The sequence below is a fragment of the Hemiscyllium ocellatum genome, chromosome 15, assembly GCF_020745735.1.
Source record: "Hemiscyllium ocellatum isolate sHemOce1 chromosome 15, sHemOce1.pat.X.cur, whole genome shotgun sequence".
In the NCBI taxonomy this organism is placed as follows: Eukaryota; Metazoa; Chordata; class Chondrichthyes; order Orectolobiformes; family Hemiscylliidae; genus Hemiscyllium; species Hemiscyllium ocellatum.
This window is the reverse complement of record NC_083415.1, coordinates 63,663,997-63,689,624: the sequence shown is the minus strand read 5'-3', so window position 1 is coordinate 63,689,624 and position 25,628 is coordinate 63,663,997. Positions and strand designations below refer to the sequence as shown.

The window sequence follows — 25,628 nt, the reverse complement described above, 5'->3', positions numbered from 1 at the left end:
AGGGTTACAGACAGAATGCAGGCAAACGGAGTTGAGAAACAAATCAAACATGACTGAATGGCGGAGCAGATTCAATGGGCTGAACAGCCTAATTCTGCTCCTGTATCTGCATTCACAGACAGGTTTTTCCTCATTGACTGTCTCTGACTCTGCCTTAAAAAGGAAGAAGAGACAGACCAGACTCAAAACATTAATGCTGTTTCTCACTCTACTCATGCTGCGAGTTTCTCCAGCTCTCTGCATTTTGTTTCAGATTTCCAGCATTTGCTGTGTTTTGCTTTTACACAGATTTCAATGCAATTTCAGCAACTTCACATGGAACGTGACGGGAGACTCTGACGCGCGATCATAGTGTGATCTCATCTTCTTCTAATATCTGAGCAATGACGAGCATCTAGTGACTGACTTGCTATCGATCAAAACCAGGAAAACTTCTGGTTACTGGAACCAAAACTTAAAAGCAGAGACTTACTGGGGAAGGTTAAAAATCACATGGTACCAGGTTCTAGTCCAACACGTTTATTTGGAAGGACAAGCCTTCAGAGTGCTGCTCCTTCCTTCAGGTAGTGAGCTTGTACTTCCAAATAAACCTGTTGGACTATAACCTGGTGTAGTGTGGTTTTTAACTTTAACACCGGCTCCTCCCAGCATTATTGAGAAGCATATCCAGTGGCCAATGGCCAAGAGCCAAGAGCAGGATATGGGATCTTGCCCTCCTTCTGTGAGTGCCTGGACCAAACCCCATTCAGAAAAGGTCAATGAGAGGTAAATCCCTCAAAGTCCAGACCACCTCTAGTTTTCAACTCTACCTTGTCCATACACCATACCAACTTCAGTTGGCCATGTCCCTGGTGGTGTAATCACATGGCTTGGTTGGCTTGGTTAGCTCAGGTGATTAGACTGTGGCGCTGATAATGGCAAGGTCATGGGTTCAATCCACACAGTGACTAGCTATAGCAATGGGGTTTGCATTTTCTGGATCTGTGTTAGGGTGGCATGGTGGCTCAGTGGTTAGCACTGCTGCCTCACAGCACCAGGGTCCCAGGTTTGATTCCAGCCTTGGGTGACTGTCTGTCTGTGTGGAGTTTGCACATTCTCCACGTGTCTGTATTGGTTTCCTCCCACAGTCCAAAAACATGTAGGTTTGGTGAATTGGCCATGCTAAATTGCCCATAGTGTACGATGCAGGGGAATGGGTCTGCGTGGGTTGCTCTTCAGAGGGTCAGTGTGGAATTGTTGGGCCGAAGGGCCTGTTTCCACACTTTAAGTAATCTAATCTTTCTATACCAACTGCCCCCACCCCCTCAACAAGCTCACCATTGGTCACCTGACAAGTCCATCCTGATAATAGCCTCTCAATGGGACATGGTCTGAATTAATTTTAACTGTCAGGGGGCCGTTTCTTTTCCATGGATTACATTTTAATGTTTTCATTGCTCTGGAGAATTTTCTTGTGTTCTGAAGGGTCACCTTTAAACCCTGTGGGCTCCAGGGCATTTTTGAAGGGTTGGGGGTCTGTGCATTTATGACCAGTAAAATGATGTAGGGGTAACTTTATTTGAGATCGGAATGTTTTGAAGAACAAAGAGTGGAACTACCAACCAAGACAATAATAACACCCTCAGAATGTGACAGAAAGTGACATGCTATTGAAGGGCCTGTGCTAACATGGAGACTGAGCAGGAGGAGACATGGAATTACTTACCTTCCGATGCTCTGTCATGTTCTCAATGTGGATTGTGTAAATCCCACTCACGTTGGCCCCAGACTCCAAGGCATCTGCACAATCTTTGAAGATCTTATCTTCCTTCTTACCCATGGCTGTTTGACAAAGAATTAAGTTAGAGAACTGTCAGAGAAAAAAAATGAAAATTCCACTGCTAGAAACCTGATGGAAGTTCAGAAAACAGTTGAAAATAAAAAAAAGGAATAGAAATAGGAGCTGGACTTGGGCCATTCTGCTGCACCCCAAATGAATGTGTCATTTGGCTGATCTTCCACCTCATCCTCACCTTCCGACACTATCCCCATAACCCCCTGAGTGAGTGAAACTCTACTGACATCAGGCTGGAACAGCCTCCACAGTCTCTGGGGCTGAGAATTCCAAACATTCACCAATTTCTGAGTGACAGCATTTCTCCTCAAAACTCAGTCTTCAGCCCAAAGTAAGACAGTGACCCTGCATTCTAAATTTCTGAGTTGGGTAACATTTTCTTTACATCTCCGTATCCCTTAAGAATTTTATAAGGTTCAATTCAATCCTCTTCCCTTCTTCTCAATTCCAGGAAATAAAGTCACCTGCAAAAGATGAGTATTTCTGCAGATGTGCGGCCTTTTATCGGTTATAGGCCTGAATCTTGTCTTTTGTACCTGTATGGGATGTGGGCCTCACCAGCCAAGACTTGCATTTGTCGCTCACCTTCGTCATCCTTAAACTGAATAACCTGCTAAGGACCACATCGGAGCTCAGTCAAGAGTCAATTGCTTTGCTGTAGGTCTGGAGTCAGGTTTATGCCAGATCAATGAGAATGGCAGATTTCCTTCCCTAGAGGCACATTAGTGAACCAAATGGGAGTTTATAAAAGTTGACACATGGTTAAGTAGTTACTATTAGACAAACTTTGAACTGAATTCACATTTCATCTTCTGCCATGATAGGATTCAAACCCATATCCCCAGAACATTAGCCTGTGGTTCTGTACCACTAACACCAACATTAACACTACACCACCCCATCCCCTGGTCTATAAAGCTGGGCTCAGTAATGAGCCTATGGTGACCATCTGGTTGTTATCAGCCTCCACGTATCTCCTGGCCCACCGTAACATGATTGACAATTAACTGCCCTCTGAACAGCCCTTTCAGTTCAAGGGCAATTCGGGTTGGGTAACAAGCACTGGCCTAGGCAACAACACCCACACTCCGTGAGAGCATTCATACAAAAACCAGCTGTAGGTGCTGAGGGTCAGTTGGACTTGTCAAGGTGGAAGGGGAGGTCATTTCGATGGGTAAGAGTGTTGAGGAACATGGAGCAGAATGAGTAACTGAAACTGAGCACAGTTCTTTTACAATCTGATCGAATAGTTTGAAATTCTGCACCTAATATTGAAAAGATGGAGGCAGAAAGTGTGGGTGTTTAAGGAAGTGTTGGATTGTACAATGAACTGAAGTACGCTGCAGTAATGGATGAAATAGTAAGTCTCACATGGTACCTACCCAAACTTAATAATATTTCAATTTTACATGGAGACCTTTTCTATGGATTAATGAAAAGGAAGAGGAATAACATGGCCACAATCATCCCCATTGCCTCACTCCGGTGAAGGTTAGTTTATTGTTATTATGGCTTCTTAGAGTTTCATTTCTCCAAACCACGGATTTGGAGTGGAGTGGTGATGTGGAGATTGCAGCCAGTCCTAAACATGTGAATCATGAATAAATCTCTGAGCGTATATCAGAAATCTCCAACAAGCAATTGAATGTGTAGCAGATTCCGGGAGTCTGTCGCTCTCCTGACCCATTCTTCACTCATGTATTAAAGCATTTTCCCAAGGCAGCACATACCAAGTCACCCATGGGAGAGCTCAAATTGGATATATTGTAGAGAAAGTTTAAGCAGGGAATTCTATTTCACTGCCATTCACCCTGTGAAAAAGCTAAACATTTGGGTGTGTTTTACATCCAATGCTTTCTCTCAGTCCTGTCATCTCAAGCTGTTGTCTGTCAGGAATATATATGAAAGATGAAGAGGTCACTTTATTGGTGAGCAATGATTTTCTCAATGCTACGGATGTCATGTGGAGAGTAGTTTTGGAGTAGTCAATACGAATAGTTGAGGCAGCTTAGCAAGGATTTCTACATTTGGATCAAGTGTCAAGATATTGGGGGAGAAAAAACAGAATTCTAAACCATTTTGCCACATAAACAGGGAAAAATGATGGTGGGGAAGATGCCATTGAGATCATCCTGTCTGAACTGACTGAAAGAGAGTTATTGTAACCTGATCACAGTCTCCAGCTCAGGGTCCAGAGCCATGTACATTCCAACACCTTAGCTTCATATTCACATGTCATTTTTTTAAATTGGCTGATCTGTCCTTTCAAACAGTGACTCCACCAACATTTGGGAAAACATTCCCCTTAATGACCAGACCCTCCCAATCTAATCAAGTGTTTCTCACTCTAGGGCTTGCAGAGAAATAGATTCCAGGCTGGTTAGAGACAAAAAAAAACTAAAGATGCTGGGATCCAAAGTAGACAAACAGGCATTCTGGAAGTACACAGCAAGCCAGGCAGCATCAGGCTGTTGGCCATACTGATAGGGGCTGAGGGTGGAGGTGGGGTTTAAGAAGGAACAAGGTGGGGAGGGCACGGACTTGGATCATGACCAGCCTCTCTAACGACCATTGTGGAATCAGAAGGAACAGTCCTGCTTCAGGTCTCCGAGCTGTCCCCATGGTCATCAGGAGTGAATCACTAAGACCCTGCTCTAGGACACAAACACTGATGGGGCCATTCCATAAATATGACGATACTTTTCATGCTCTTCCATTCCCTCATGAGGAAAGGAGGAAAGAACAAGAAATAGTCTGCTGTTGTCCAGTCAGGTAATGAAAAGACTGGACACTTTCTGATTGGCCGTGGGAAGAGTGAGGAAGGACAAGCTGCATCACCAATGGCGTGAGTGAAGGAGTGCATTGTGGGAGTGGACTTACCAAGCAACCAATTGCTGAGGAGCAGAAGACTTTGACCATATGAGGAAACCTGGAGGTGTGTGACTTCTGACCTTGTCCACCCCAGTCTAACACCAGCACCTCCACATCCAATGAGTACAAGATTCTGAAGGCGTTAAGTGGAATTGTTGTTCCAGGGAAATAGTTCAAGTGAAGGAGTCTCAGACAAGGGGAACTAATCAAAAGTTAGAGTCAAATGTCTTGAGTGAAATTGGGAAACTGTTAGTAGGCTAACGATTCTTACAATATATATTAATGAGATAGAAGATGGTATTAATAGTAACATTAGCAAATTTGCTGATGATACAAAGCTGGGTGGCTGGGTGAAATGTGAGGAGGATGTTAGGAGATTATAGGGTAACCTGGACAGGTTAGGTGAGTGGACAGATGCATGGCAGATGCAGTTTAACGTGTGGTTTAAATGTATGGTTATCCACTTTGGTGGCAAGAACAGGAAGGCAGATTACTACCTAAATGGAGTCAAGTTAGGTAAAGGGGCAGTACAAAGAGATCTGGGTGTTCTTGTACACCAGTCAATGAAGGTAAGCATGCAGGTACAGCAGGTAGTGAAGAAAGCTAATAGCATGCTGGCCTTCATAACAAGAGGAATTGAGTATAGAAGCGAAGAGGTTCTTCTGCAGCTGTACAGGGTCCTGGTGAGACCGCACCTGGAATATTGTGTGCAGTTCTGGTCTCCAAATTTGAGAAAAGACATTCTGGCTATTGAGGGAGTGCAGCATAGGTTCACGAGGTCAATTCCTGGAATGGCGGGACTATCTTACGTTGAAAGATTGGAGCGACTGGGCTTGTATACCCTTGAGTTTAGAAGACTGAGAGGGGATCTGATTGAGACATATAAGATTATTAAAGGATTGGACACTCTGGAGGCAGGAAACATGTTTCCACTGATGGGTGAATCCCGAACCAGAGGACACATCTTAAAAATAAGGGGTAGACCATTTAGGACAGAGATGAGGAGAAACTTCTTCACCCAGAGAGTGGTGGCTGTGTGGAATGCTCTGCCCCAGAAGGCAGTGGAGGCCCAGTCTCTGGATTCGTTTAAGAAAGAGTTGGATAGAGCTCTTAAGGATAGTGGAATCAAGAGATAAGGCAGGAACAGGATACTGATTGAGGATGATCAGCCATGATCATAATGAATGGTGATGCAGGCTCGTAGGGCAGAATGGCCTACTCCTGCACCTATTGTCTATTATCTATTGATTTAGAACTTTCTTTGGTAATCAATGTTCAATAAATTGTTAATTTTATGTTTGATATTAACAGATTTTTAAAGGTATTGAGGGCACAGGTGGGGTGAAGGCAAGTCAGCCACAGTCTCAGTGAATGGGAGGAAGAGTCTCGAGAAGAGAAAAGCCACCTGCAGTTTTTCAGGAATCCCCAGTGAGCCCTGATGCTGCATGCCCTGATCAGTTTCTACTCCAATGCACTCAGCAAGAGTTTGCCATGTAATCATCATTCTGAGTGGCTCAAGAACAGGGACTGGTACCCCTCCCCCATCACTGACTCACCGTCTGCTCTAATCCAAAGCCTGCTCCTTCCAGGTCAATGATTCGGACAAGCAGCAAGTCTGAGTTATCAAACAATCCACTTCCTAACAACTCAGGCAGCTGACAATTGAACAACATTCACTCACATAGCCTTTAGACAGACAGCGGGGATTGTTACATGAAGCTCAGACTAAATTTGCTCTGTGACTATTTCATTTCCAAATTTGGAGCCACCAGTGAGAGTTTCAGAGATAATGGGAGTCTGTGTCCTGTCTGATACTGACTCCCATGTCTGGGGCATTACTGTGAAGAACAGGGAGGGGTTTCACTGGGGTTGTGGGTCAGTATTTACTCATTAACCAACAACATTGAAACAGGGGATCTGGTGATTATCACATTGCTGTTTGTGGGAGTTTGCTGTGCACAATTTGGCTGTGCCACATCCCACGCCACAACAGTGAATACACAGCAAACATTTTATTATCCATCATCTAGGAACCAGAGTGTATCAATTGTTCAAAATCAAGAGGTCCACATAATCAATGTAAAAACGTACTCTAAGTAATAGAAACATAATGCAGAAGGTAGAAACATCACTGTAATACTTTATTTACAACATAATCCACTTACATAATAATGCAACTTCACCTTAACTAAAATTTCCCTTCTCACTGGTACCATCGACTAACTAATCAGGGTAGACTGTAGCATTTGAAGAGAAATTGACTCAAAATTGAATCAACTGTTGACATTGCATGTGGCCATTCGATTGAACAACAAGTATATTTACATTGGGGTAAATAGATTAAAAACTATAATATATGGACAGAATAATACAGTAAACTTCAGTAGAACGTAGTAAATTACAGATATGTAATTCTTGCGGTTTATCAGGAGTGCTAGTTCATCAGGAGCCAGTTAAAACAAACTTTGCTCGACCTTATAAATACTTCCTTAACTGGAAGGTGAGTTGGAACATTCTGAGGTTGTTAAAGGTGATTTGGAAATTCAAATCTGTTTGTCGTTTCTTCCTGTCTCTACTGCAATGATATTGGCACCTTCTATTTTTAGAACATTTAGGATGATGTATTTGGTAAAGCAATATTTTTTCATATTTTCTAGTTGCCAGTCACCTCAATCATCTGACACAATGCCTAGGATAGAGCTCAGCTGAATCAATGTCTCATTAAAAGAGATGCATGTCTCGATATGAGTGAAGGAGCCATTAGTAAATTTAGTTTACTCAAAGTGATTTATTTAATTACTGCTGGTCCCAACTTAAAACAGGGACATTCTAATCTAATTTAAGCATTTGGGAATAGCAGCAGCATTTGAATCATCAGTATTCTCCTTCATTTCCAGCTCCCTCAGCTACAGCAAGACATGGAATCTTTCTTTCCAGTTGTTTTCGAGACATGGGCATCACTAACACGACCACGTTGCAGTATTGGGCCTTCAGTTATGTGTGACTACTGCCACAGCTGAATGGGCCAATTCGGAGGGCATCAAGGGTCACGTGGTCTGGATGGGAATGGAGTCATAAACCAGACTTGGTCCAGAAAAGGGAGAATTTGCAGTTAGGTAGCCCCAGGGCACCTCAAAGCTCTCTGCTATTGGAAACACAGCTGATGATTTTTACATTGCAATCCAAAAGCAAAATATTGTGAATGTTGGAAATCTGAACTAACAATGGGAAATGATGGAAATATTCAGCAGGTTTGACAGAGAGGGAGAGAGAGAGATTGGTTGTGATGAGGGGTCACAGGCCTGAAACATTGAAACTGTCCCTGTCCACTGCTGCCTGAACTGTATGAACTGGAGCATTATGGGTAAACACTTGCTGTCACTGATCCTCTTGTACAGTGCAGTGATCTGAAAGGGCAATTTGTTGGAAGCTCCATCAAGCTCCACCCAATCTGATGGATTTCAAAGGATTTCAGTGGGGGGAAGACAGATCACCTTGGGATCTTGCAGGATGAGAACATAGATCCACAAGTCTCCTAACAGATTTAATAATGATTTAATTTGCAATCATGCTACAAACTATATCTTGCTTAAGACAATGGCATCTTCTCAGTAAGACTCACTTATGTTGGCTTGCCTGCTAATATAAACCGAACAGATCCTTTAAACCCAGTCTGGGACAGGAGGTGATAACAGCCAGAAGCTGGCAGCAGTTTCCAATGTAATGTCTATACATTCATTCCCAAAATCAAAGCTTCCAGCTCAGTGAGCAAACCTACATCCAAAACTCATTCCCACCCCAACATTCCCCTGCTCCACACACAGATGGTCATCTTTAATGAACTTTGCCTTAATTTTTACTTTTTTTCTAATCTATGACTGATGCCATCAGTACAGATGCTATGGTATGGCAACTTATAAAACTTTTCACTTTTTTTTTCATAAAAGTACAAGTGACAATAAATTGCTATTCTGTTCTATCTCCTAGAAATTGAAAGACACTGACAAATTCCTTTTTGACCCCCCTCTCTCTCTCTCTCTCAGGCAATCAAAACCAGGCCAAGAGTGCTCACAGGGCTTTGAGTTATCTGTTGTGCAGGATATTCTGGTGGCTCAGTGGTAAGCTCACTGGATGGAGTGAAACATAGAGCCCACAGTTAACATTTCGCTTTAGGGGCATGGATTCAAATCTCATCACAGCCACTGATAAAATTGAACTGAAATGAATAAATCTGGAATAGGCCACAAGACCAAAAGGTGTTAGAGCAGAAGTTGGCCATTCCGAGTCTGCTCCATCATTCAATGAGATCACAACTGATCCGATCCCTCAACTCCACTCTCCTGGCTTTGCCATAGCCCTTGATTCCCTCACTGATGAAAGACCTGTCCATCTCAGCTGTGAATATACTTAATGTTCCAACCTCAACTGCTCTTTTACATAAAGAATTCCACAAATTCACTCCACTCTGACAGGAGAAATTCCTCCTCATTTCTGTCCTAAATGTGGGACCCTTTACTCTGAGATTAGAGAGCGAGTCTCAGTTCCGTGGTCACCATCGCTATCATTGATTGTTGTACAAACCCATCATCGCCAGACCATCACAACATGATGGCTGGAGGAAGAGCGCCTCATCTTCCACCTAGGAACCCTCCAACCACAAGGAATGAACTCAGATTTCTCCAGTTTCCTCATTTCCCCTCCCCCCACCTTGTCTCAGTCCCAACCCTCGAACTCAGCACCACCTTCCTAACCTGCAATCTTCTTCCTGACCTCTCCGCCCCACTCCCACTCTGGCCTATCACCCTCTACTTAACCTCCTTCCACCTATCACATTTCCAATGCCCCTTCCCCAAGTCCCTCCTCCCTACCTTTTACCTTAGCCTGCTTGGCACACTCTCCTCATTCCTGAAGAAGGGCTCATGCCCGAATCGTCAATTCTCCTGCTCCTTGGATGCTGCCTGACCTGCTGCGCTTTTCCAGCAACACATTTTCAGTACAAACGCATCTAGTTCACTGATGTTCTTCGGGGAGAGAAAACTGCTGTCCTCACTTGGTCTGGCTTACATGCACTTTCAAGCAGAGGAACAAAGGATCATAGGAATGGGAGTAGACCATTCAACCCCTCAAGCCTGTTCCACCATTGAATGAGATCATGACTGACCTATGGCCTACACCAAAAACCTGTCGTTGGCCCAGATCCCTTAAAACTTTTGCTTAACAGAAAAAAAACTACCTTGTACTCTACATTAAATATCAATTTAAAATTGAAATTGAGCTGCTCAGTTCAAGGGCAACTAGGGAGGAGCAAAAAGTGCAGTGCCCATGACCCATGAAATCATGAAGAAACTTAAACTTCCATTGGGAAAATGGGAGGAAGCTCGTTTCAACAATGAGATTCATTGCGACAATCACCTCCAATTCGTTTCAGCTTCAAAAAAAAGACCTTCCACTGGTAAAAACAGAGACAGTCTGTGTCAGCAGCAGAATTTACAGATTAGCTTTAATCAATGACTTAGATCAGATAATGAATCACGTCTGAAATCTGGGGGTGAGAGTGAACAGTCACATCCTGGAGATAAATACAAGCTGTTGAAGTTTATGTGCTCTGGCTCGTCGTTATTTATCTTGCAATTGTTCCTTAGGAATTCATTCCAATGAAATTTCTTTCTGAAGCCAAAGCCTAAGATACACACTGAGAGCATCTTGGGACTTGACCCCTGACCAAATTAAACATTCTTGCCCAAAAAAAGAAAAAAAAAACAAGACTTCCAGCTCCAGTTGTGGGAGAACAGTCTTACAAAGTTTTGCACAGCACATTTATACTCTGCACTCTGCAAACAGAAGGTGAGAGAATGTGCCAGGCTTTCTGGCATGTCATGACACGTCAGAGATTTGATTGATGCAGCAAGTCAGGATGGCACAGTGGTTAGCACTGCTGCCTCATAGTGCCAGGGACCCAGGCTCAATTCCACTGTTAGGTGACTGTCTGTGTGGCATTTGCGAATTCTCCCTGCGTTTGTGCAGGAGTGCTCTGGCTTTCCCCCACCGTCCAATGATATGCAAATAAGGTGGATTGGCATTGGGAAATTGCCCAAGAATGTGCAGGGTTACAGGGGTTGGTGGACTTGATGGGTCGAATGGTCTGCTTCCACACTGCAGCAATTCTATAAAGTAGAGGATTCAAGGTTTCAGGCTATAATGAGCAGCTAGTTTTGTACAGATCTAATAGAATTTCACCAAGTCTACAGCACTGAAAGAGCTACAATAAACCCATGTTCGAAATCCCCCTTCTCCTCCTGATTCTGAGTGCCCGCTAACAACAATGATCTTTAGAAGTATATCTCTCTGTCTCTTTCCCCTCATGTGTTTATCTGCATTAAACTACTCATTTGGGGAAAAATGTTTCTCCTGAATTCTCTATTGGATTTATTCAAGACTACCCTATAATGACGATCTCTCGGTTTGCTCTCTACTAGCTCTATACCAGTTTAATGTGACTAGTATACTTTGCAATTCTCTCACTCTAGAAATGAATCTCCGAGCAGGATTCTTAAAATGGTCTTGTGAACATATGTTGCCAATTTTAATGAATTGTGTCCAGTCCTCTAATGTTCTTCACCCTCGTTTAGAGTCCTATCGTCCACACAAAATATGTTCTAGTTCATTTTTAACTTTAACACCTCAAAATGATCGACAATGAAATCCTAAATTTCTCTCTTTTTTTGCTGAAGAGCTCTCCTTTCTTCTCTTTGGAATCCTTCAGCATTTTTAATTGATCATTTTTCATTGATCTGTCAGGAGGGAAACACCAAACTGTTTGGCAAGGGGTTACCGCATTTGAATCAGATTCTGCCTTAACCTCATCTGTCCATGAATTCAAAGTTTATGGGTGTCTTTAGGAAGGCCAACATCTATTGTCCACCTCGAGGTGGTGTTAGGACAATACACGTCAAAATCACACCAAAATTCCACAGTGATTGGAATGATCTGGAACAGAGAGTGAATAGTCAGAGACTTCTTTTCCCCAGGGCAGAAATGTCTATCATGAGGGGGCAGAATTTTAAGGTGATTGGAGGAAGGTTTAGGGGAGATGTCAGAGATAGGTTCGTTACACAGAGAGTATATGGAATGCACTGCCAACAGTCAGATACATTAGGGACATTTAAGTAACTCTTGGATAGGCATGGATGATAGTAAAATGAAGAGTATGTAGGTTAGTTTGATCTTAGAGTGGGAATAAAGATCGGCACAACATCGAGGGCTGAATGGGTCTGTACTGTGCTGCACTGATCTATGTTCAATGCTGCCTAAATAGGTAGTGGGCACAGATTCAGTATTAATGTTCAAATGGGAATTAAATAAATACTCAAAAAGGAGATTCTGAAAGGATAAGGTTTCAGAGGTAATAAGCTGGGACTAATTGGATAACTTTCAAAGAACCAGTACAGGCATGATGGACCAAATGGCCTCCCTTTGGACTGTACATTTTAACTGCATTCTATCTCCAAATATGGCCAGTTCCTAAAGGAAGTCATTGATGGTGACAGAAAGCAGGAACCCTGACTAATGCCTTCAGACCTTCAGCGATTAACTCTCTTGTATATTACATCATTCACATCCTTGGACATCCCAAATAGCTTCACATCCAGTTAATACTTTCAAATGCGACAGCCTGTTTGAAAGATGACACAAAAAGCAATGAGATATACAGTTGCAGGATAACAACGAAAGAACTTGCATTTCCATGGCACCTCTCAACCAAAGCCTGGTCACTGACGTACTGTAGGGGAATGAATTTGCTCACAGTAAACTCCCACCAGTAGCTTTGAGGCGAAGGCCCAGATCATTAAGTTTTTGAGATGTTGGTTGATGGATAAATATCGGCCAGGACACCAGGAGAAAGCCTCTACCATTCTTTGAAATAATGCAGGGGAATCATTTGTATCCACTCGATGGGGCCATAGCCCAACATCTGACTCCAACTCCTATTACTTATGCTCTTGAGGGTTTAAAAGATAGGATTCAAAGCCTGACACATTTGCTCATAGTTAGCCCAGGACCTCTGCCTCTCTTGCCACTTACCTTTGCCCTGGGAGATGAGGGCAATGAGGTGGTGAACAGTCTGGAGGAGTTCAAGCTGCTGCTGTTGGAGGCCACTGTTGTTGCTGCTGGCAGAGAGCAGGCGTTTCTCCAGCTCCCTGATGGTGTTGACCTGGTGACCCACTAGCTGCTGGAGCAGCTCTTTCTCCTTCCTCATGGAGCTCAGCTCTGCTCGGTGTTTGGCCTCAATGTCGGAGACCTTCCTCTCTAAAAGACTGAAGAAGCCATTGCAATTCACATGGAGCAATAGAATTAAACAACACAGAAAAAGCTCTTCGGCCCATCGGGTCTGCGCTGACCTAGCACCATTAATCCCACCATGCAGCAAATCTCTTGTTCAAGCCAACCAAATCCCACTGCATTGTATTATTGACATGTATTTCACTTTAATGATGGGAAAGGCAGGGAATGTAAGTTTTACATCAAATATACATTTAGGATTAAAATGGTTCTTAGTAAATGTAGAAACATTATTATTTATACATGGATTGGGTAGAGAGCAATGTTTGCTCCTGAATTCCTGAAGAAGGGCTCATGCCTGAAACGTCGATTCTCCTGCTCCTTGGATGCTACCTGACCCGCTGCGCTTTTCCAGCACCACATTTTCAGCTCACATCAAATAAATCCCAATTAGCCCAGATCGAAAGGGATTGGCCCCTTTAATGGACACCGTAACAAAAATCAAACCTTTGAAATTTAAATGAACAGAATTCAATTTAAAATTCCCTTTTGCAGGTAAATAACACTGTCCAGCCCCTGTGCTGCCCATTGGCCAGGGAAAGGTTTGAGTGTGTGAGTGGATACCACTCCACAACCAGCTGGGAATGAGCGAGGGGTTAGCAGTCAGGTTGACTGGCCCTCTCCTGCCTACTACTGGGAGCTAGCCAACATTCCTAGACCCAGGAGCAGACCAAGAAGGGGACCCTTGAAATTGTTTGCTCACCTCACCCCTCCACCACCATCCTCTGCCTTCCCCACCATCACCTGCACCAGGTTTTCCGATATTGGGAATGTGAGGCTGGCGTGCAAACAGCATTTGAGGAGCTGCCGATCCCCATCAGAGAGTGAGCCCCCCACTCCACACCACCTCAGATTGGCAGGGAATGAGTATGGGTCAGGGTGCCCATTGTATGTAGCATTGGGACCAAAGCTCACTTTTGTAATGGGGTATTTCAGCTTCTCACCCTTCCCTGCCACAGGATGAGCCACAGTCCCTGAGCATGCATACTTAATGAGAAGGTAACCCTGTGAGGGACACTGACTCGTTGTTGGGAGGAAATGACACTCACATCCACGGCCCAATTTTGACTGTGCAAAGGAAGATCCCACTCCATTTGGGTCAGACTTTAGCCACATATGATAATAGATTGTTGTCAGATTGTTAGAAACATTGACAAATGGAGCATGTTTCAGCCTCAGATCAGATTAATAATTTAAATCATGACCCCTTGATCTTATCCCAGTGATAATTTGGCAGTGATTCCGGATAATTAGGTCAAACGGCTTGCTCCAGAACAGTCACACGTTTAGCTCCCTCATTAATCTTGCACTCCTCAACTTGATCCTTCCAGCTCTGCAGCAATTTAGGGTTTTAAATATGATGAGTGTTTGTGCATGTTGAGATGATGGATGGGTTTTCCTTGTCTCTCTGGAGTACCACTGACCAAAGTCAGGAGTTTTCATTAAAACTTATCTGCTGAACTACAGATTGAATCATTTTGACCCTCGCTTTTTGCAAGCCTGATTAGAGAATCATAGACTCATAGTCATACAGATCCAGGATTTTTACACCAAACAAGGCCAAGAGGATTTCATGTGTTGGCAAGACAAGGCCAGAATGTATTACAGATGTAGAAATTAGGTCAAATTCAAAAATAGACAATAGGTGGTGAGCAAGGGAGACCTGACTCAAGCAAGCACATACATAGAATCCTGACACACCGAGAGACACTCTCCTCAAACGACAATAACCCTCCCAAATACCCAACACACGCCCACACCCACACCCACACACACCTACACACACGCATCCACACAAACACCCAGCACCACCCATCCACCCAACACACACACACATACCCAGCACCACCCAACATACACCCACTCATACTCAGAACCCCCTAACACACACCCATGCACACACCCAGCAACCCCAATATACAACTACACACACACACAACTAGCACCCCAACACACACCCACATACACACATCCAGCAGCCCCCGACACATACCCACACACCCAGCGCACCCCAACACATACACACACACACACACCCAGCACCACCCAACACATACCCATGCACACATACATGCACACACCCAGCACCACCCAACACACACCCTCACACACACCCAGAACCCCCCAACACACACACACCCAGCAACCCCAATACACACCCCCACACACACCCGGCACCCCCAACACACACCTACACACACACAACCCGCACCCTCAATACACACCCACATACACACACCCAGCAGCCCCTGACACATACCCACACACCCAGCACATCCCAACACATACACACCCACCTCCACCCCCCCACACACACCCACACACACCCAGCACCCCACAAGCACACACATACATATGCACACATACCCACACACCCAGCAGCCCACAATACACAAGCACAATCCACCCCCCCAAAAACACACAGACACCCAGCACCCCCCAACATTCACAACCACACACACACCAAGCACTCCCCAACACACACTCTCTCTCACACACATACACACACCCAGCACCCCCAACACACACTCTCTCTCTCACACACATACACACACATATACTGTATATGCACAAACACACACACACGCACAGACAGGCCCCCAATACATGAGCGCACGCACACACACACACTCGTACGCACACATGCAAGCACGCACACACATGCACATACTCCTTAAACATATTAAAATAATCCCAGGTTATCTGTTGTGTTTGAGAAACATGCATTTCCCACCCAGCAGGCTTTCTTCCCACAATGTATAGAGACCAGAACTGCCTCAGTGACCTGATCCTAGAGCTTGCTAACATGGTCTGGCCCCTTGCACTACATTTGAATTTGTTTGTGTTTGTTTAACTAATGGTTACTTTTGTTCACGGAGCCCTGAATGATATTTTTACTCCCTGAATGACAAATGATTTACTGGACATTATGACAAAATAATACAGGCGTGAGCTACCACCTTGAGAGTGGGACCCAGGGACAGGGGGCTTTACTTTTTAAGCTCTGCTAACATCTGAAAGCCTCTCTCTGAACATCATAGTCTAAGCAGGAAATCTCACTAGCAACATGAGTTCCAGCTATCCTCTGCCAATGGTTTAGTTTCCCAGGTAATGTTAACAACACCGTATGTGTTGGGTTTCCAACCCTCCAGGATTGTCCTGTAGTCTTTAGAAATTGAAGAATAAACTGCAGGATACCAATGCTAGCGATCCTACGGCGAAGACTGATTTCTATTTTACAAACTGGCTACACTAGTGGGACAAGGGCAACAGACACATGGGAATGCCAAGACATATAGGCTTTCTCTGAAGTCACATATCAATCTTGATGCAGAATTATAATTGCTGTTCCTTCATCGTTGCTGGATCAAAATGGTGGATTTCCTAGCCAACAGTACGCTGGACTGCAGCAAGTAAAGGGCTCACTACCCTATTCTCCAGGGTATTTAGGGATGGGCAATAAATGCTGGACTTGTCAGCACCACTAGCCATTAAAAATCACCAATACTCATAGAGTCATAGAGTCATACAGCACGGAAGCAGACCCTTCAGTCCAACTCGTCCTTGCCAATCAGACATCCCAATCTGATCTCATTGCCAGCATTTGGCCCATAACCTCCAAATCCTTCTTATTCATGTACCCATCCAAATGCCTTTTAAATGTTGTAATTGTACCAGCCTCCACCACTTCCTCTAGCAGCTCATTCCATTCACACACCACCCTCCACGTGAAAAAGTTGCTCCTTCGGTCCTTTCTCCTCTCACTCTCAATCTCACTGGCAGGAAACACATTTGGGATGTTGTGGTCACAAAAGTGGTTCTAGAGATGATTGTGCTCTTTTCCTCAAGGTGAACATACCCAAGCATAGCCCAGGATGGGTGAAGATACCCAAGCACAGCTCAGGATGGGTGTACATACTGATCAATGCCCAGGAAGAATGGACATTCCCAAGCGTAGTTCAGGATGGGTGAACAAACCAATCACAGCCCAGGATGGGTGAACATACCCAAGTATAGCTCAGCATGGGTGAACATAGCAATCACAGCCCAGGATGGGTGAACATACCCAAGCACAGCCCAGGATGGGTGAACATACCCAATCACAGCCCAAGATGGGTGAACATACCCAATCAATGCCCAGGATGGGTGAACATACCCAATCACAGCCCAGGATGGGTGAACATACCCAATCACAGCCCAGGATGGGTGAACATACCCAATCAATGCCCAGGATGGGTGAACATACCCAATCACAGCCCAGGATGGGTGAATATACCCAAGCACAGCTCAGGATGGGTGAACATACCCAAGCACAGCCCAGGATGGGTGAACACACCAATCACAGCTCAGGATCGGTGAACAAACCAATCACAGCCCAGGATGGGTGAACATACTCAAGTACAGCTCAGCATGGGTGAATATACCCAATCACAGCCCAGGATGGGTGAAATACCAATCACAGCCCAGGATGGGTGAACATACCCAATCAATGCCCAGGATGGGTGAACACACCCAATCACAGCCCAGGATGGGTGAACATACCCAATCAATGCCCAGGATGGGTGAACATACCCAATCACAGCCCAGGATGGGTGAACATACCCAAGCACAGCTCAGGATAGGTGAACATACCCAACCACAGCCCAGGATGGGTGAACACACCAATCACAGCTCAGGATGGGTGAACAAACCAATCACAGCCCAGGATGGGTGAACATACTCAAGTACAGCTCAGCATGGGTGAATATACCCAAGCACAGCCCAGGATGGGTGAAAATACCAATCACAGCCCAGGATGGGTGAACATACCCAATCACAGCCCAGGATGGGTGAGTATACCCAGGGCTGAAAATGTGTTGCTGGTTAAAGCACAGCAGGTTAGGCAGCATCCAAGGAACAGGAAATTCGATGTTTCGGGCCAGAGCCCTTCATCAGGAAGGGCTCTGGCCCGAAACGTCGAATTTCCTGTTCCTTGGATGCTGCCTAACCTGCTGTGCTTTAACCAGCAACACATTTTCAGCTCTGATCCCCAGCATCTGCAGACCTCACTTTTTACTCGAACATACCCAGGCACAGCCCAGGATGGGTGAACATAGCAATCACAGCCCAGGATGGGTGAACATACCCCAGCAGAGCTCAAGATGGGTGCATACCCAAGCACAGCCCAGGATGGGTGAACATATCCAGGCACAGCCCAGGATGGGTGAACATACCCAGGCACAGCCCAGGATGGGTCAACATACCCAGGCACAGCCCAGAATGGGTGAAACAGTAAGGTGGATTCTTTATGTGAAGATAATGCAATACCAGAATGGTCCGTATGATCCACCTGGTTTCTATAAGAGTACTTAACTAGTCATGGGATTGCTACATTGCATCCTATCAAGTAGTTTAAGATATGACCTCTTAAAAGTACATCTCATCAGCTGGATATTTTCTTTATCTTGCGTTTCTGTTTCTTTAAGTTTGACTCTTGTTTTTAATTCTAACTATTTCATTCTAAGATGATGCCAGTGAGTGGTGACTCATGGTACACCTGGACTCCTCTACTTGGGTACACGTGACAATCAAATCTAATCTAATCTAATCTAGCCTAATCTAATCTAACAGGGATGAGGAATCTCAGTTACATCGACAGATTGGACAGAATGGGACTGTTCACCTCAGAGAAGAGAATGTTGGGATGAAATTTAATTGAAGTTTTCAAAATTATCAGTGAGCTGAATAGGGTGATTATGGAGAAACTGTTCCCATTGATCGAAGAAACATATTGAAGTCAATTGGCAAAGTACTAATGATGATATGAGAAATCTTTTCATGCAGTGAGTGATTGGGATGCACGGCCTGAGAGTGTGCTGGAGACAGGGACAACTGAAGCTTTCACAGTAGAATTGCATTATTATCTGAGAAAAGGAAAAAATGTGAAGGGCTATGGGGAGAAAACAAGGGGGTGGGAGTGGAACTGGGGTGGATAGTGCCTTTGGAAAGCCATTACACACAACATGGCCTCTTTCTGTGCTGTAACTGTGCTGTGCTTCATGATTTTGTGAGAGGTATTAGAGAAATGTTAGTTCTTTCTCTCTAGATCTGACTGGAGACAAACTCCTGGGTTTGTCCAATGGATATTATGATTGAATGGTTAGCTTGTGAGACATAGGCAGACTGCATTACCTCACTGGTAAAGTCCTTCAATGACATTCAAGATAAAGAAGCCTTTACTCTGTCTTTCAAAGACATTGCCCTTAATGGGCTTTCACATTCTCGAGCCTGAGCACAGCTCATCAATCCTGAATCTCTCAGTATAACAAAGGACTGGTCTTAAGATGTGGACATAGAGTGACCGCGAAGCAGTCAGGAATAGCAAGAGATGACCTTACCAGTTCCTCTCTTGTATTTTGCTGATCTCATTGGTTTGCAGCATCAGTTGTTTCTCTAGTTTGTTGGTGGAGAGGGAATTTTCCAACAGTTGAATTTCAATTCTTGATGTCTGGTTTAAAACCTGCAAAGCAAATCATACAATTTGTGATTTAATTTCCTGCAGTGGGGTCATTGGGGCAACAAATTCTTACTCATTCTGTCACAGACTGTCTGTCTCCTGTCATACAGGATGTAAATATTGTTGGAAAAATGCCAAAACATTTCATCTGACTGTCATCAGGACAAGTGCAAGATGGCCACATTTCAACACATCACAACAATGTTGACCACAGGAGCAAATGGTGCTGATTGGTTGACAAGTCAATGCTCATTGACCAATGTGTTGTCATGAAGAAGGCAACAGGAAACCACAAGCAGCTCAAGTTTCCAAGTAATCCAAAAAATGCTCAAGGCTTGAACATAAATCTTCTGTTTAGAATAGAAGGTTCACGTAACTGATACCTTCATTGGGGAAGGAGTGACTTATAAAGAAACATAGAAGCATGGAAGATAGGAGCAGGAGTAGGCCATTCAGCTCTTTGAGCCTGCTCCACCATTCAATATAATCATGGCTGCAGTCACGTGTTCCCACTTTCTCCCTATATTGTTTGATCCCTTTTGTCCAAAGAGCTATATCTAACTCCTTCCTGAAAATATTCAATGCTTTGGTCTCAACCACTTTCTGTGGCAGAAAATTCCACAGGCTCCCCACACTCTGGCTGAGCAATTTCTCCTCGTCTGAGTCTTTAAAGGTTCTCGACTCCACGGTCACCAACAACATCCTGTATTTACCCGACCTAGTCCTGTTCAAACTGTAGAGGTTTATATGAGATTGTCACAAGTCAAGAGTGTGATAGAATACTCTCCGCTTACCTCAAAGGGTGGAGCTCCAACAACACTCAAGGAGCTCGACACCATCCAGGACAAAACAGCCCCCACTTGATTGGCACTACATCCACAAACACACACTCCCTCCACCACTGATGCTCAGTAGCAGAAGTGTGTACCATCTACAGGATACACTGCAGAAATTCACCAAAGAACCTCAGACAGCACCTTCCAAGTCCAAAACCACTTCCATCTAGAATGACAAAGGCGGCAGATACATCATAGAATCATCTCATAGAATCCCCACAGTGTGGAAACAGGCCATTTCGCCAACAAGTCCACACTGAAACTTCAAAGAATAATCCACCCAGACCTACTCCCCCCCTACCCTATTACTTTACCCCATGACTAATACAACTAACCTACTCATCCCTAAAGATCATCCGCGATTTAGCATGTCCAATTCATCTAACCTGCACATTTTTGGACTGTGGGAGGAAACCCCCACAGACACGGGGAGAATGTGCAAACTCCAGGGACCTGGGATCAATTCGCGCCTCGGGCAGCTGTGTGGAGTTTGCACATTCTCCCCGTGACTGTGTGGGTTTTCTCTGGGTGCTCCGGTTTCCTCCCACATTCCAAAGATGTGTCGGCCAGGAGAATTGGCCATGCTAAATTGCCTGTAGTGTTAGGTGCATTAGTTGTGGATAAATATAGGGTAGGGGAATGGATCACTCTTTGGACGGTTGGTGTGGACTTGTTGGGCCAAAGGGCCTGTTTCCACACTGCAGGGAAACTAATCTAATCCACAAAGACAGTTGCCAAGGGTGGAATCGAACCCAGATCCCTGGTGCTGAGAGGCAGCAGTGCTAACCACTGAGCCACACAAGCTTTCCCCCAGCAGCTCATCATCCTTATTTGGAAATATAGCCAGTGATGTCCACACCTCACGCGTGATTAAAAGAAAATGGTATGATAATGTGATACAGTGAGGAAAAGAGGGCACAGATTTCAGGTAATTGGTAAAAGAAGCAAGAAAGAGACAAGAAGTAAACTTATTGCAAAGTGAATGGTTAGGATCTGGAATGTTCGACCTGAGAATGTGCAGGAGGCAGGTTTGATTGAGGCATCCCAGAGAGAATTGGATTATTATTGGAAAAGGAAGAAGTTACATGGGTAAGGGAGGAAGTGGGGTGAGTGGTACAAGGTAAGTTGTTCCTATGAAAAACCAGAACAAATCTAACATACCCAATGGATTCCTTTAATACTGTAACTTTTCTCTGATTCAGTGGGCATGAGCCCTTTCCTTTTAGCAGTGTGGGACAATTTCTGCATTAGGAGAATTTACAGCATGGGGATTATGAAGAGAATTTATCCTGTGCATTGTTAGATGATTGATTGTTCGGAGATTTTACTGTGTGATTTGCTGTGTTATTTGACTGTGAGTTGCTGCTTGTCTGGAGTCAGCATGACCTTTGGTGATTGTATTGTGACTGTCAATCCTTCAATGCAGAGACTAATCAGTGTAACTGCCCGAACCATAGCATCTACTGGAGTGCAGCCTGGCTGCTCTCCCTCCATGAATTTTGTTGCTACTTGAAAAACTGTGTCAGGAGAATAAAGCAGATGAAAAGCGATTTAGGAGAGAGTTAAGAAAATATGTTGCTCAACTTGGAGAACAGTCAAGGCTGTGATCTTGCCTTGGCAACATAATGCATTTTTAAAAAGTACTTTTAGCTCTGTTCTCTCATTACAGAACAAGTTTAAGATTTGAGAAGGACATAAGTAAGACAAAAAAGTAATAAAATGGCAAGTGTTAGTTGAGTTTAATGGAACTGAGTAAAACAAACTGGAAAAGCTCCCTGAAGAACTAAGAAATAGAATAAGAGTGGGAAATGTTTAAAGCAGCAACAAAGAGATTCCTGGAGAATCTATTGCACTGAAGGAACCAGTAATGAGAAACTACACATGAATGAAGAAGTAATGTTACAGTTATAGAAGGCGTTGGTGAGGCCACATTCGGAGTACCGCGTGCAGTTCTGGTCACCTTACTAGAGTAAGGATATGATTAAACTAGAAAGAATGTAGAAGATTTATTAGGATGTTACCTGGACTGGAAAGTTTGAGGAGAGGTAGGATAGGGGCTTTTTTACCCCTGGAGCATAAGAGCCTGAAGGGTGGCCTTATAGAGGTCTATAAAATCATGAGGGGCATAGAAATCCCACTCCTGACATGTCTCCCTTTGTGGGCAGCACGGTGGCACAGTGGTTAGCACTGCTGCCTCACAGCGCCTGTAGACCCGGGTTCAATTCCCGACTCAGGCGACTGACTGTGTGGAGTTTGCACGTTCTCCCCGTGTCTGCGTGGGTTTCCTCCGGGTGCTCCGGTTTCCTCCCACAGTCACAAAGATGTGCGGGCCAGGTGAATTGGCCATGATAAATTGCCCGTAGTGTTAGGTAAGCGGTAAAATGTAGGGGTATGGGTGGGTTGCGCTTCGTCGGGTTGGTGTGGGCTGTTGGGCCGAAGGGCCTGTTTCCACACTGTAAGTCTAATCTAAAAGGTAGATAGCCGACAGCTTTCCCTCACGACAGAGGAGTCTAAAACTAGAGAGCATAAGTTTAAGGGAAGAGGGGAGAGATACAAAAGTTGAGAGAGGGGTAATTTTTTTCATACAGAGGGTGCTGAGTGTCTGGAACAGCTGCCACAGGTAGTGGTGGAAGCAAGTATAATTTTGTCATTTAAGCAACATTTAGATGGGTACTTAGATGAGATAGGTATGGAGGGATATGGACCAAACACAGGCAAATGGGAGTAGTTTAAATTGTGAAAACTGGGCAGCATGGACAAGTTGGGCTGAAAAGCCTGTTTTCGTATTGTAGATCTCTATAACTCAAAACAAGGACAACATTGAAATGGAAAAAAAACATTATTCACAAAATACAGAGACAACAAAGGGGAGAATGCCAACAGGGAATTCGGAATGGTTCAAACAGAGGTAAACATGCATTATGAAGGAAAGGAAAACTACAAAATTAAATTGTGAAGATATACAAATATACAACAAAAAAAAGCATTCTTTGAGACATAACTGACAGTAGAGGTGCCAGGAGAGGGATAAGATCAGAAAATGATACATGTGACAAAGTTCCAACTAAATGTTATGAAGTGTCAGAAATATGAAAGAGTTATTTTGTCTGTATTTACCAGTGAGATTAATAAGTTGACATTAAAGCAGCTAAATAGCTTCAGCCCGTTAGCCAAGATCCCTGGAGAAACCTCTTTAGCCAGAGAGTGGGAGAATGTGAAAGTTGCTGTATGGACTGGAGGCTGGGAATAACCTAGATGTATTCAATGGGAATCTCGGTAACCAGTTAATGGAGAACAAAATACAAGGAGATTGTGTGTGATTTAGATGAAAAAGGTTAGGAGAACATTCCAGCAGCTTGCATCTGTTTGGCTGAAAGGTCTTTTTATGCAGTATAAGTACTTTGTGGTGGTTAATATTTACACAGAGCCAGAGGATTCAGCCAAACTGATCCAAATTACTCTTCTCCCTCCGAACTTCATCTCATCCTGTCAACGTATCCCATAATTCATAACCATATACGTTCTGCATCTTGAACCTATTTTATCCTTCAAGAAGATTATGGCTGATCTGATTGTGGCCATAACTCAATTTTCCTACTTGCCATTCAACATCAAGAAGTTGTTAAATCCACCTCCACTGTTTTCTGGAGAAGAGAATACCAAAGATCAAATACTGTCTGAGAGAGGTAATTTCTCTCACCTGTTCCTGAACTCAGGAAGATTCTTATTTTGAAGTGACCTACCTCATTCCAGATTCCCCCATTAGGATAACAATTATCTCAGCATGCACCCAGTCAAGTCCCCTCAGATTTTAATATGATTCAAAAAGTTCCACCTCTCATTCTGATAAATTCCAATGAGCATAGGCTCAAGGTATCTGCATAAGAGAACCCCTTCATCCTGGGAATTCTAGTAATGAATCTTTTTTGAACCGTCTTTAAGGTAATTAAATTCAAACCCAAAACTGCACAGTGTATTCCCGGAGTGCATTCACCAATGTCCTATCCAGTCGCAGCAAGGCTCCCTTCCGTCCGCACACAATGCTCTTTGCTGTAAAGCAGAGATTTCCAAATTCTTTTTCCTGCTGTGAAGCCAGTTTGAGTCTTGAAATTTGTTATGACCCCCTCAGTGAGTATTGTGACAGTGGAATGGGAGGAAGATGTATGAGAGGCAGGACTGTGATAAGAATACCTGAAGGTGCAGGATGGGTATTGGGGTGGGTGTGGTGGTGGGCAGTGGGGAATAGGGACTGGGGGATGAGCCCATCCGTGACCATTGCTGCCTGAGAACTAGCAATGCCTAAACTTCAGCTTGTGAAGTTTTGGTCCTGCCCCCTTTTTGGGAATCCTTACTATAACGGTTCATCCAGTCTGCTTCCTTAAGAAACCTGCTGTTTCTGTACACTAACTTTTCACGATTCATTCTCAAAGAAACATTTTTTAAAAATCACAATTTCTATTTCACTAAATCCAGGTGATTCTGCCTGATTTAGTCATGGTTTTCCAAGTGTCTTGTTGTTGCTGCTTTCACATGATTTGCTTTCTCAAGTGTGAGTTTTTCCATCTTCCTCTTAAATATACCCATACTATTCTAATCCATCTCTCATGTTGATCGCAAGTTTCTCATTTTAATCCTGCCCCAGGGAAAAGAGGTGTCTCCTGAACTCAGTGCAGGACTGATCACTGCCTGAACAATAGGTGAAGCTAGTCATTTCATGTTGCTGCCAGGTAGTCAGTGCAAATAGGATCCTATCATTGAGTCAAAAGAGTATTCTGGATATCACACAATTAAGTAATGTGGTGTATTAATTTTAATGATAGTGTGCTGTCAGGCCTAGGCTGTGCATTTCATTGCTTGCAAAACTTAGAACATAAAATCCAACATTAAATATGATTCTGTGATAAGACAACACTTGCTAAACAATCTTGATTGTGCTAAGAATGCACAAAATGGACTCACTATGTGGCTCACTTAGTTTTGCGTGAAGGTATGTACGATCGCAGGCAGGTCTGTCCTTTACAAATAGACAGAACCTGTCCATGCATTGCACCTTTTCAACCAAACGAAACATGTAGGACAACAATTCCTTGGTCTATTCCTAATGGCAATGCATTAACCAATCAGAATTGACTTCTTAGTTAGAATTTAAACAAAAACTTGCCAGTTAATAGGTCCTTGATGCACTCTCATTGGCAATACTTCTATCATCAGAGTGTATTTGAAACCAATCAGTAGCATCTTCTCATACAGT

General features: G+C 43.9%; 1 protein-coding gene across 1 annotated transcript in view; it reads right to left on the bottom strand.

Annotated features, from left to right (window-relative positions):
• Positions 1 to 25,628, bottom strand: part of angpt4 (angiopoietin 4) — a 141,713-nt gene that overhangs the window by 44,841 nt on the left and 71,244 nt on the right. The window contains exons 3-5 of the mRNA XM_060836547.1: positions 19,423 to 19,544; positions 12,788 to 13,020; positions 1,706 to 1,821 (exon numbers count right to left, since the gene is read on the bottom strand). Coding sequence (XP_060692530.1) covers positions 1,706 to 1,821; positions 12,788 to 13,020; positions 19,423 to 19,544 — 471 coding nt within the window. The remainder of the gene's footprint in view (positions 1 to 1,705; positions 1,822 to 12,787; positions 13,021 to 19,422; positions 19,545 to 25,628) is intronic.